General features: G+C 35.4%; 1 protein-coding gene across 1 annotated transcript in view; it reads right to left on the bottom strand.

The window, feature by feature from the left end:
• The window catches only part of ATAD2 (ATPase family, AAA domain containing 2), a 55,651-nt gene that overhangs the window by 38,337 nt on the left and 3,378 nt on the right, over positions 1-13,936 (bottom strand). Inside the window, exons 2-7 of the mRNA XM_004679606.2 lie at positions 6,351-6,499; positions 4,035-4,084; positions 2,184-2,349; positions 1,781-1,883; positions 1,173-1,260; positions 192-389 (exon numbers count right to left, since the gene is read on the bottom strand). Coding sequence (XP_004679663.1) covers positions 192-389; positions 1,173-1,260; positions 1,781-1,883; positions 2,184-2,349; positions 4,035-4,084; positions 6,351-6,499 — 754 coding nt within the window. The remainder of the gene's footprint in view (positions 1-191; positions 390-1,172; positions 1,261-1,780; positions 1,884-2,183; positions 2,350-4,034; positions 4,085-6,350; positions 6,500-13,936) is intronic.

The following is a 13,936-nucleotide window of genomic DNA, read 5'->3' as shown; positions in this document are numbered from 1 at the left end:
ACAATTATTTCCTTTAGTTGAGGCTAACATTTAACTTTCTTTGAAAGAACTAACTTCTTTATTAAAAATTTCAGATAAATATGAAAGACAAGGATCATGAGTAATTAAGAAAATGAAGACATAAAAAGAACAGAGAATGAGCAGTTAATATAAATACATTTTCTCCTGGAAAAAATACATATACCACTTACTTTCTGATGGAGCTTGGTAATAAACAGTGGCTTTTCTCTGTCTAAGGTAGTATCGTTTCTGATTATCTTCTTCTCCATCTTCTTCATCTTCATCTTCATCATCATCATCATCATCATCATCTTCGTCTTCATCTTCATCTTCATCTTCGTCTTCGTCTTCATCTTCATCTTCTTGGTCTTCCCCCTCTTCAGATGATTCTAAAAAGCATTTACTTTCAGGATACTCAGCAAAATGTTAATTTTTAGCATTGGGAAAATGGGATTGTCTGCTTATAGATTGTTCATCGAAACAATCTAATTTTTTTGTAACATGAAAGACTTTTGAAAATGAAACAAAAAATTATAGAATTAAAAATAACTAAAAGGGAGAAGGAAGCAAATTGAAAGCTGCTGTAAGTACTGACCTAAAGATTATAATATTGCCACAGGTTTCATAAACATAGAAGACTAAAAGACTTAAGCTTCCAAGTTAATGTAATATGTTGAAAATTTAGTATCACCTCACTTTGCTTTTGCCTATAAACTTAAGTTTACAAGTTTCACATTCTATCAACCCTTCTGGCTGTTGAGCTACTTGTACCAAACTTAAATAACTACTTACAATAGCGTAAACCGCCCTCACCAAACATTTAAAATCTATTTCATTAAAATGATTATAAATCAAGAAAAATTTAACAAATTACAGCAGTTATCAACAGAATAGTAAAACTAAATTTTAGTTACCTTTAAATAAGACAGGCAGAGAAATACGTGTTGTCTGTTGATGTGATGTATAAGCAAAGCAATTTTATTTACTTCAAAACTTCTGATTTCAAGTACTATTCCAAGCAAAATGCTCTTTAAAGCTCTTCCCTGCTATCACTTTCTTCCTTTGAAATTATGACTAATCCTGATTTCTCACAAACTACTGCATATTCTAAATTAAAAGTCTATTTCCTATTAAATAAAAATAAATGAAATTCAAACCCACAGGGGACTAACCTGCACTGCCTTCTTGATTGTCGGTTGTTTCTTCATCAGTTCTTTGAATATCTTTCTGTTTTCCTCTTGTGTACATATTAAGATCCCCCTAAAACATTTGAAGAAATACCATTTAAATTTCAGTATATTAAAAAAAAGAGTTCAGGACCTCTCTGGTGGCACAGCAGGTTACAGCACAGCACTAAGCTAAAGCCACTTCAGCATGAGTTCGATCCCTGCCCCGGGAGGTGACCACATGGCACAGCAGACCTCTCCTGACCCGCCTGCTGCTCCCCTCAGCTGTGTACTTTATTGATCTGCCTGTCCTACTCCCCACTCTGTCTCTGGTGAAGTCTCTCACTGCCCCTGCACCTCTGGCCTGTACCTCAGTTCTGTATGCAAATAAATAAATCTCTTTTATTTTTTTTAAATATTAAAAAAAAAAGAGTTCAGTAAGCTCCTATATAGCGTAAAAAGAAGCTATTAAGTGCTATAAACTTTTACAACTCAAGCAATGACTAGTGACTAATCAAACAAATGCTGAACAAAATAATAAACAATTTAACCAATGATTAAAGTAAAAGGGGTCAATCTAGAGATTAAACCATTCTCTTAATGGAAGAACATACTTCTTCTGTTTCATTGAACACTCCCAAGTCTTCAAGTTCTCTCATTCGCTGTCTGCGCATCTTCTTCATGTCATCCATTTTTTGAAGTACAGCTTCAGCAGTGCTTGAAAAAAAATTGTAATAAATATAAGCTAGATTTCTAAGAGTAATAAAATTTAAGATTTTAAATTAAATTGAAATATAAATTTAAGATTGAGTATAAATATAAAGTTGGATTGAGAGATATAATAATTTTATAATCCCTGTTTAAGTTTCTTCACAACCCAAATAAGCATATAGCATTATCAGAAAGTCCAATAAGGATACTTCATGTGCTACACTAACCAAAAGCAAATATTCACGCTAGTAAAAATTCATGTTTTCTCTCAAGTATAAATCATCTTGATTTAAATATTTTACTTACTTTGTTATAAGTTTATCAAATAGTACAGACTGGTTCACAGCACCATAACGACTTCTAATCCTACAGCTGCGGCGGACTTCTACATCACCATTCTCTTCATGCAAGTGTTTTGTAGTTTGAACAATGTTTCTAGTCCTTGATGATGAAGTAACTGGAATCACTTTATCTTCATTGATGTATACATAAAAATAAGTGAGAAGATTTACAACAGCAATTGTAAATTGCTAAAATTGTTATAGAACAATTTTAATATGAACTGAGTTAGCTACACTTTCCTATAACAAAACTTTCTTAAAAATAGTAAAGTGTGGGCCCTCCCTGGTGGCGCAGCGGGTTAAAGCACAGCACAAAGAAGCTTAATCCATTTCCGCATGAGTTCGAGCCCCGCTTGCCCTGGAGGAGATCCACATGGCAAGGCAGACCTCTCCTGGCCCGCCTGCTGCTCCCCTCAGCAGTGTACTTCATCTATCTGCCTGTTCTGTACCCTGTATCTCTTGTGAATCCTCTCACCCTCTGCATCTCTGGCCTATACCCCAGTTCTGTACGAATAAATAAATCTTTAAAAAAAAAATAGTAAAGTGTTATGACATCACTTCAATAAATAAATAAATGAGGAACCAGGCCAAATTAAGGTAGGTAATAAAAGATCTGGACTTTATACACCAATTTAGCTCCCCAAACAAAAATTAGAAAAACAAAACATACACCTACCATATAATCCAGCCATTCCACTTTTGAGAGAAAAGGAAAGATATAATACAGACTTATACACACAATGTTCAAAGCATTTTTCTGATAGCTTCAAATGTCAATCAAAAGATAGACAAACAGGGTCTCCCTAGTGGTGCAAGACTCAGCAGAATGAAGCTATCAGCAACCACTGCAGCACAAATTTAAACCCTGGCCAAGGAGCTGCTGACCCACATGGTGCAGCAGACCTCGCCTGTCTTACCCGCTGATCCCCTCAACAGTGTACTTCAGTCTGTTCTGCTCCCCACCCTGTCTCTGGTGAATCCTCTCACCCACTCTTGCCATCCCCTGCACCTCTGGCCTACACCACAGCTCTTGTATGCATAAGTAAATAAATCATAAAAAAAGAATAAATTGTGGGAAACATCCTAAATGCATCCACGAATGGATAAAGACAACATGTGAAGAAAGCAGGAGAGGATTTTTAGAGTAAAGGGAAGATGTTGGCTAAAGAATACAAACTTCCAGCTATATGATGAGTAAGTTCTAGGCATCTAATATGTAATGTAAAGTTACAGTAATACTGTATTATAAACTTAAAAGTTTCAGAGAAAAAAAATCTTAAATATTCTCATCACCAAAAAAAGAAATGATAACTATGTGACATGATACTGCTGTTAATCATTTTTCAATAGTTAAGACTAGCAAATCAAACTATATTGTATGCATGCCTTGAACGCATTATATATTGTTGTAATTTTTGTAGTACAGAATTGAAGTATAGTCATATAATGGAATACCACTCAGAAAAAAAAGTAAAAAAATGGTTGGGATACTCAAATTATGCTTAAAGTCTGACAAGAATGTGTATTATATAATTCCACAGATATAAAATCCTAGAAAATACAAGGTAGTCTACAATAACAGAAAGAAGACAGGTGGTTGCTCAGAAAAGCCAAACTAGGGGAGCCAAAAGGGACTACAAAGGAAATTTTATGAAGGCAATTTTGGAAGGCAATGATTATCTTTAGTACCTACTGTGATGATGATTTCACATCATATGCTTATTTATGAGTAGGTTGTTTTATGCACCTCATATACCTGTAAGCAAAATATTAATTGTATGTTTTAAAAATCTGAAATTTCTTTAACATCACTTACCTTCTTTGCTCTCTTCCTTTTTTTTGTCTGCCTGCTGTCTGGCCAACTGTCTACATAAAAAAACATATCAAATAATTCAAAGAAATTGGATATAACTTGAGAATATCTATGCTGATCTGATTGTGGCTAAACAAATTCTAAGAAGGCAGTTGTGAAATTCATTTACTCTTAGCTAAACAGAATTAAATGCAAAGCCTCTTACCTTGAGTAAATGAAATCTGTAATCTGAGTTTTTATGTACAAATGGATTAAGTACTGGGCAAAAAAAAAAAAGACAATATGTTTTATATCAGAGGGCTATTGTGATTTCACATCTTTGAGGAATTTATACCTATAAACAGAACTAATTTCCCTAGTGATATTCCAATTTCCTTCTGAAAACATTTGTTGGCTAGAATTTTTATAAACACAGGCAAAACCAGTCCCATTTGTGAATCACATATTCTACCTACAAGCTAGCAGACATAATCTATTTAATTTTAAAGAAAAATTTCCAGTGCTTAAAAAAAAGTACCTATCCTCCATTCATTTTTTTTTTTTGAGAATTTACTAAACAAAACAGTAAATCTCATTGACTTATTTTTAGTAACTCCATTTTCCTTACTACTTGGATAGGCTGAATTTTTATTTGCAAATGAACTAGTTATACACATGCATTTAAAAATACAATACTGTAAAATAAAATGAAACCATCTTATCCAGAAGAGTTAATTCATATATTCTTCTAACACTGTGTGTCATCAAACAGAAAAGAACCAAGAACAAAAATAAAAACCTTTGCAAACTCCATTTAGAGGTCCAGGATTATCATGTTCAAAGGCTCATTATAGACTTTTCTTTTAAAGGAGCCACTCTCTATTTAGATCTACACTTTTATAATCCAAGTCCCTATAAGATGCTACAGACATAATGATTAGAGCAGTTTTTTTGAGTCTCTTTTCCTTTTTCTGCCCGCATGGAAAAGGGAGCATGCTTCACTTGCAAATGTTGATAAACTTTTCCCGTACCGTACTAGTAAAATAACTCCAACATTGAAGCAGAAAAGCTATCACAGAGAGAACGAATAGGCATGGCTCTGTTCCAAAACACAATCTCTGGGGGCCTCCCTGGTGGTACAGGGGTTAAGACTCAGCACTATGAAGTTATCCTCAGCCTCAGCACGAGTTCAACCCTCAGCCAGGGTGGTGACCCATGTGGAGCAGCGGATCTCTCCTGTCTCACCCACTGCTCCCCTCAGCAGTATATTTCAGTCAGTTTGCCTGTTCTGCTCCCCATTCTGTCTCTGGTGAATCCTCTCACTCCTCATGCCCCCACTCCTTTGTCCTGATCCCAGTTCTCGTATGCATAAATAAGTCTTAAAATCAGACCAATAGATATTGTCCTCACAAATCTTTGTTAATTACCTAACAATCTCAGTCCATTAGTCTTTGAGTCCCAAATAGTTGAATGCAAAGGAAGAAAAAATAAAATCAGAAAGGAAGATAGTACTACATTCAGGCAAGCAGGCAACAAATACCACAGAGAGTATTAATAGCCCAGTAAGAAACAGGAAAACTACATAAAGCAGAATTCAAAAATACTGTAGGCCATTTTACATAAGGTCTCATACAAATAGCTCCTCCTATTTTCACTATGAAAAATAATAGTCTGAGCAGCAGCTTTCCTACCCACCTGTAACCACACAGGGGTTGCCTACACCAGTCTCCTTCCTTTGCAAGACAGCTCTCCTCCCAAGACTGCCCACCTGAGACTATGCAGGCCTCTTTTTTAACAAACCTGTCCCTTCCAGGGACAACTCTTTCTGCTTACTGTGCTCAAGTATCCTTGACTTCCCTTTTTATAATAAACAGAGCCAAAAACAAAAACTATGCTGTGTCCTTTGGAAAGGTTGCTTTCGAACCACATCAAAACAAGAAATTCATAAATGACTCAGAATTGACAAACTGGATGAGTAGTTAGGAATACAATAATGACCATTCTGAGTTAATGTTTTTGTACAGACTATGAAGTACCACGTAACAAATTATGGTCATAGTCTCTAGCTACTCAAGTTCTTAAGGGAACAGATTCCATCGACATCAATGAACTTTGTCAATTATACTCATACATTTCACAAATGTCTCCACACCAAGGGGAAAAAAAAACTATATACTTATTTGCAAAATTTTAATAATTATTTTGATGATTTTATTTCAAAGAAATTACATTTGATGTAATGTTCACTATTAGTCAAGAATATATTTAAAATTTAAATGCAAGTCTTAAATTACTACTTTTAGAAGTATTCTGAATTAACAGTCAGCCACCATGTATTACCTTGTAAAATGTCTGCCATTAGTATGTTTCTCTGTTAGCTCCATATTCTTATCAAAACTAGAATTTGAGGAATTCTGTGCATTCTTTTTCAAAGATCTTAAGGCACGTGTCCGGTGGTATGTTTCAACTTCTTTAACTGAAGATCCATCCTGTAAGAAAAATTAAGGAAATCATCCTCCCTGGTGGCGAAGAGGGTTGGAGCACTACACTGCGAAGCTAAGCCAAGCCATAGCTGCTTCAGTGCAAGTTCAATCCCTGCCCTGGAGGTGACCCACAAGGCACAGCAGACCACTCCTGTCTCACCCGCTGCTCCCCTCAGCAGTATACTTTGTCAATCTGCCTATTCTGCTCCCCCTCTGTTTCTGGTGAATCCTCTCGCAGCCCCTGTGCCTCTGGCCTATACCCCATTTCTGTATGCATAAATAAAACCTGAAAAAAAGGGGGGCTCTCCCTGGTGGTGCAACAGGTTAAAGCACTGCATTATGAAGCTCTCCAAAGCCACTGCAGCACAAGTTCAATCCCGGCCAGGGAGCTGAGCCACATGGTGTGACAGACCTCTCCTGACCCGTCTACTGCTCCCCTTAGCAGTGTACTTAGTCAATCTGCCTGTTCTGCTTCCCCCTCTGTCGCTAGTGAATTCTCTCACCAACCACACCTCTGGCCTGTACCCCAGTTCTGTAAGCATAAATAAATAAATCTTAAAAAAAAAAAAAAAAGAAAGAAAATCACCCAAGCTTTTCTTTAGTCAATATCCTCAAGTAAAACTTTAAAGAATTTTCTCTGAATACAGTTGTTAACAACTGTTTGTGTAGAATAATTTTGTATCTGCTCACAAAACATTAGTTTAATATCTAAGAATAATGATCAGTAATGGCTAAGAAATGGCTAGGTATAAGATTTACTGATGGTTTATAACAAGTGTTCTAGAGAGTGAAATTTTCCAAAACTGATAAAAAAAAAAAAAAAAAAAAACAACAGTTCAGTAACAGAAAGTCCTGGTGGCACAAGGGCTTGAAGTGCAGCACTATGAAGCTTTTCAAAGCCACTGCAGCATCGATCCCCAACTACAGAGGTGACCCACATGGCATGGCAGACCTCTCCTGTCCTACCTACTGCTCCCCTCAGCAGTGTGTCAGTAAATCTATTTTGCTCCCCACTCTGTCTCTGGTGAATCCTCTCATCCCTTGCATCTCTGGCCTGTACTACAGTTCTTGTATGCATAAATAAATAAATCTTTAAAGAATATATAAAGTAGTCCATATTTTAAGGCTACCGAAATTAAACACGCACACACACCTTCCACCACTACCTGTCATGAAACCATTGGCAGCAACCTTATAATAGCTGGTCCATCAGAATTGGAATTTTCATGAAGATGCCAAATAGCAGTTATTAGTACCAATTTCACCCATAAAAGCAACAATTAAAGTTAGAGATTGTTTAGATATGTTAATCTACTAGAAAAATCACAGGTCTACATAACTTTATTTTAGCTCAACAGACGAGAGGCTCTCTAGTGGGTTGCTTTATAATTATAATATAATGATCAGAGGCTCTATAACTAAGTCTTCCAAACTCTATATCCACATCGCTGAAATATATAAAAGAATTTTAATTGGAATAGAAGGCAAAAATAACAATTATTTGATTCTACTCTGAACTACAATTTTAGGAAAAAATAGGCAGTACTTGGGGAGGGGGGAGTAATGAAACTAACAGCTTCCCTTCCCCTCCAGCTGGTTCTACTCAGTCATTTCCTTTTAATTTTGTTTCAGGCAGAAAATGTGACTGCTCACAAGTAAAATACAGGTACTTACACTGAAGGGTTTGTTTAAGAATCAGACAGGTACTTTATAAAATATTAAATACTGTTCATTACATGTGTGAATTGTTACATCTTGATCAGTGTACTTACATCTAAGGACGTTTGAAAAAGAAAACCTACATTTTAAGGTAGGTATCTCATTAGGAAAAGTTTAAGAAAATGTACTTTTAGATTCTCAATTTCAGTAAGTGCTTTTTCTTAAAGCGGATCTGCCTGACAAGGCACCTTTACACAAGGCATCCTTTCACTGACCCTCCTCCCATTTTACAAAAAAAAAAAAAGTCCTCTCGTTCTGAATCTTTCTTACTACTGTGGATTGCCTGAAGGCATCAAAAATCTTCAAAGGCATAGGTGTTAAGAAAATTAATGACTAAGCTTGGACAAAAATCTTTTCCTTTGTTAGTGGTTTACAATTCTTTGCTTTCAAAAAAATTGAAAGGAGACCTAATCAAGAAAAGAGACCACTAAAAATAGATTTATATATATGCAGATGACTGTCAGCATATAAACTGGAAAAACTGAATGAGTGGCACTGCTAAACAAGACTCTCTACTACTATCTGGTTATTCATATAAACAATGTTTCTCAGTGCTTACTTATATGGAAACATTGAAACTGATGCAGAAGAATACTGTCTTCAGCAACAGACTCACTAGCAGATAGATGAACTAATTGGGTAAGAGGATGGTCAACCATATGAGATCCTAAGGAACCTATTTTCTAATCACTTCTGAATTAAAATAGAGAATGTATTTTTTGTTTAGATCAATCAACCATTAATACGTATAAATAAATCCACAAAACTTTTATTTCTTGAAACCTTGTAGTGACAGGAAAGTGGGGGTAAACTTCACTTTACAAGTATGAAATGGTAATTAATAAGCTCAAAAATTTGATAAAATACAGGGGGTTAAGTAGATTGGAGAAAAGTAAAGGTAAAATTTCTGGCTTCTAAAAGAGCTTGTTAATATATTATTTTTTAATACACGACAAACATCAACAAATATCTGTAATTTTTTTATTCCAGTGAATACATGTTAAAGTCTGATATAATTTTTTAAAGTCAACACTAAAAATTATATTCTCTGTAACAATTTAAACTAATGGTGGGTTGGGGACCTCAGATGGCAGTTTTAAACCCACAAGAAAGAGCATATGAACTGGGAAATGATTTCTTGAGATATGACACCAAAAGCATACACAGCAACAAAATGTGCAAGTCAGACTTCATCAAAATTAAAAACTTTTATGCAAAGGACACTATCAACAGTGTGAAACAGAAACTGATCGAACAGGAGAACAGGCTTGTAGTCACATGCTTGTAAATTACATACAAAGGACTGAGATTATATATATATCCTAAAGAACAATAGCAAAGATGGGTAAAGGACTTGAACAGCCATTTCTCAAAAAAAGAAAAAAAAAAGCAAATGACCAATAAACACATGAAAAGATGCCCTATACAGGTCATCACAGTAAACACAAATAAAAACCACACTGACACCACTTCACAAGCAATAAGATTGTTATCAAAAACAGGAAGTAAGTGTTGATGGATAGGAAAAACTGGGACCCTTGCACACTGTCATGGGAAAATACAATGGTACAGCTACCATGGAAAACAACAGGTTAATTTCTCAAAAAATTAAACATATTATACCATACATATAATCCTAGCAATTCCATTTCCTGGTATACACCAAAAAAGTGAAAGCAGGAACCTGAACAGATTATCTGTATACCTATATTCATAGCAACATTATTCACAATAGGCACAAGGTGAAAGCAATCCAGTGGTTTATCACAGGTAAGTGGATGAACAAAATGTGGTACATACCAATACAACAGAATATTATTCAAATTTAAAAAGAATTTTTTTATATAAAAATAAATGTTTTAGTTTCTTTTGAACTGGAACAGTTTTCAGCCCTTCCTGAGTTTTCGTGACCTGGGTTTTCCTGATGATTACACACACATCTACATACATATGTATATATGTTACATCAATCTTATGTAATATGTATACATCATTCTTCATTTTGTACATTTTTTCATCTCAGTTGTAATCCCTGTGGACTTCCCACCACCTCTCACCCATGTGCCATCATCAGAGTCCCTTGTGTTCCTCCCACCCGTTTTGATCCTATTTCCCTTTACCCCCGTAGAATGCCTCTGGTTTATAGTTGTTTGTTGATTTTCGTTTTTACTTTATTACAGTTTTTTTTAACACCTTATACTACAACATGGATAAATTTTGACTTTCAAAATGAAGTCGGTCAGTCATTAAAAGACAAAAGATTGTTTCCTCTTATGTGAGGCTCCTAGGGCAATCAAATTCACAGACAGAAAATAGAACTTTGGTTGCCTGCCTCTGAGAGGAGGGAACAGGGTTAATGGATACAAAGTTTTATTTTTGAAAGATGAAAACATTCTGGAGATAGAGGATGGTGACTACTTCAGAAGAATGTAAATGTATTTAATGCTACACAACTGTACATTTCAAAATGATTAGAACTTATGCCTTATTACAACAAGAAAGTAAATGTCATTTTCCTGGGGATAACAGAAAAGGTTTGTTTTCTTAGAAAAAAGGAAAGGGTGATTATAATAGGGGGAAAAGATTCCCTGAGAAATTTGGAAAATTTAATCTCAGATGTAATAGAAGTGAATCTCTAATTTGTATAGTGAGTTTATCTGTTGAATTCACCTTCACTAAATAAACAGTAGACATCAGACAGGCTCTCCTTTAATGGTGAGGAAACTATAGTAACTATACCTGAGAGGAAAAATCCTATATTGTGGGGAAAAAAAACAAGGATGCAATGATATATATTTTTAATAATTAAAAAAAATTACAAACAAAAGAGAAAAGAAAGGTTCTTTTCTGTGTATAGAGGAAAAAAGTCACCTATAGAGGTACAAGTGAGTCACCCATGTATACACTGGGTAGCTTACAAATATTGTTAACACAATTAAAAAAACAATACAACAAAACTAAACAGAAGCAATCAGACAGCTATAATTTAGAGACATTCTGCAGGGAAAGAGGTAGGGAGAGGGTAAAAAAATAAGGGCAGGAAGAACACAAAGGACTAAGATAATGGTGGGTGAGTTAACTGGTGGTGGAAATTCTATGTGGACTCCATCTGATGTAAAATATACACAAAGAAATTAAATGTAATTTTTAAAAAATATCATTAATATTCAACATCCATTTATGTTTAAGGCCCTTGAAATCCTCAGAATAGAAGAACATACCTCAACATAATGAAGTTCAGTAAGGTAGCAGGATATAAAATCAACACACAAAAGTCAGAGACCTTCCTACACACAACCAACCAATCAGAAGAAGCAGAAATAAAACAAACAACAACAACAACAAAACTACAAAACACTGTTAAAAGAAATACAAGACACCAAAAATGGAAAGACATCCCCTGCACATGGATCAGGAGAATTAACATAATCAAAATGGCCATCTTATCAAAAAGTGATATACAGATTTAACGCTATCCCAATAAAAGTCTCGATGACATTCTTGAAAAAAACAGAATATTGATAAGATTCATATGGAGCCACTAAAGACCTAGAATAGCCAAACGCTCATGACTAAAAAGAAAAGAGAATGGAGGCATTACAATCCCAGACATCAAGCTATAGTATACAAAGCCATAATAATCAAAACTGCGTGGTACTGGAACACGAACAGACACACAGACCAGTAGATCCCAATAGAAAACCCAGATATAAGCCCACAGATTTATGGACAGCTAATCTTTGACAAAGGAGTAAAGAAGATACAATGGAACAAAGAAAATTTGTTCAGCAAGTGATGCTGGAAAAACTGGGAAGCTACCTGCAAAAAAATGAACCTAGATCACTACCTCACACCATGCACAAAAATCAACTCGAAGTGGATTAAAAACCTAGACATAAGAATGGAAACCATAAAATGCCTGAAAGCAAAGATGGGCAAAACACTGCATGGCATACACTTTAGTAACATCTTTGAAGATACAGCACCCAATGCAATGATAGTGAAGGAAAAGGACAATTAGATGGGACCACATCAAGTTAGAGAGTTTCTGTACAGCAAAAAAGACATTACAAAAAACAGACAACCCACTGATAGGGAAAACTTTTTCTCACACAAAACTGATAAAGTACTGATCACAAAAATATACAAAGAGAGCCCATACAAATAAGAGAAAAGAGGCCCTTCCTGTGGCTCCATGGGTTAAAGCACAGCACTATGAAGCTAGCCACAGTGGCTGCTTCAGCACGAGTTCAATCCCCAGCCAGGGAGGTGACCCACACGGCACAGACCTCTCCTGACCCGCCCACTGCTCCCATCAGCAGTGTACTTCGTCGATCTGCCTGTTCTGTTCCCCATTGTCTCTGGTGAATCCTCTCACCTCCCTTATACCTCTGCTCTGTACCCCAGTTCTGTATGCATAAATAAATCTTAAAAAAAGAAAAAAAAAGGGGTGGAGGGAGAACTTAACCTTAAGCCCAGCTAAAAGAAAACATATTCAAAATGTAAAAGGGAAGTGTGTTAATAATAGGCAACTATCAGTACCTTCAGATCTTTAAAAGGTCAATCTCATAGTTTAGGTGAATAACAATCCAAATTAATTAAGTAATATGATTATTAAATGAATACGTTTAAGCATCTTCAACAGTAACCTCTTGTAACTAATGCTGTCAATACAAATGTGGCTGAGACTAGGAATTGTACCCATATACAATCAGGATGACCAAGGAATTTAAGTTTGTCAAATGCATTATTAATGTAAAAATCAATCTATAAGGGGTTCAAATGCACTTAATGTAAAGTTCCCAAATCAAAAAATATTCTAGTCAATAATGGCATGTTTCACTTCTGGTAGGCTTTGTCAGTATGAATTCATTTTTCTTCAGAACTATCCATTTCTTTTGATCCATTCCCAAGTTCATGAAGTACCATTCTGATTATTATTTCGTCTACCTAAGATGTACAGAAGAGAGGAATATACCTTTCAAAAAGGTATAACCCATACTGGAAATCTTGACCTGGGAAAAAAACCCTGAATATTCTTCCTATTATATTCAGTTGAGTGCTAATTGCTCAGCTACCATATGCCACTGATAAGGAATTTATTTCAAATTGTCTTTGTATATTGCTATGTTAGGTCTCCCCAGCCAGACTAAGTTCCTCTAGAGCCAGGCCAGTCAACAAATACTTATTATGTACTTACTACACAGTGCTGGGAATACACTGTTCAACAACAACAAAAAAATCAACCCACATCCCCATGGAGTTATATTCTGAATTGGGAGAGATAAAAATATATAATAAGTAAGAAATTATAGAATGTTTGATGTGAAACTCTAGGGGAACAAAGAGCATAGTAAAGGAGGATGACTATGAGAGTGCTTTGTAATTTTAGATAGGATGATTAGGGTAAGCATTATTGAAAAGGTGCAGTTTTAGCAAAGGTTTCCCAGGTTTCCCTAGAACTCAGTTCTATGGCACACTACAAAGGGGAATGTGGACAAGTTATTTAAAATCTCTGCACCACAGTTCTCTCTCTGCAAAACAAAGATAATCATACTAACTTGTAAGGTGATGAGAACTGAGTTTACTATCTATAAGATTCTTGAAACACATCAAGCATTATGAATTCTGAGCTTTTGGGTTTTTTCCTATTAAAAAATAGTAAAAGGGGCCCTCCCTGGTGGCGCAGTGGGTTAAAGCACAGCTAAAGCACAGCACTGATAA

Source organism: Condylura cristata, unplaced genomic scaffold (genome assembly GCF_000260355.1).
Source record: "Condylura cristata isolate star-nosed mole 26May11 unplaced genomic scaffold, ConCri1.0 scaffold00009, whole genome shotgun sequence".
Classification (NCBI taxonomy): domain Eukaryota; kingdom Metazoa; phylum Chordata; class Mammalia; order Eulipotyphla; family Talpidae; genus Condylura; species Condylura cristata.
The sequence above is the reverse complement of the archived record's forward strand: the minus strand, read 5'-3'. Positions and strand labels throughout refer to the sequence as shown.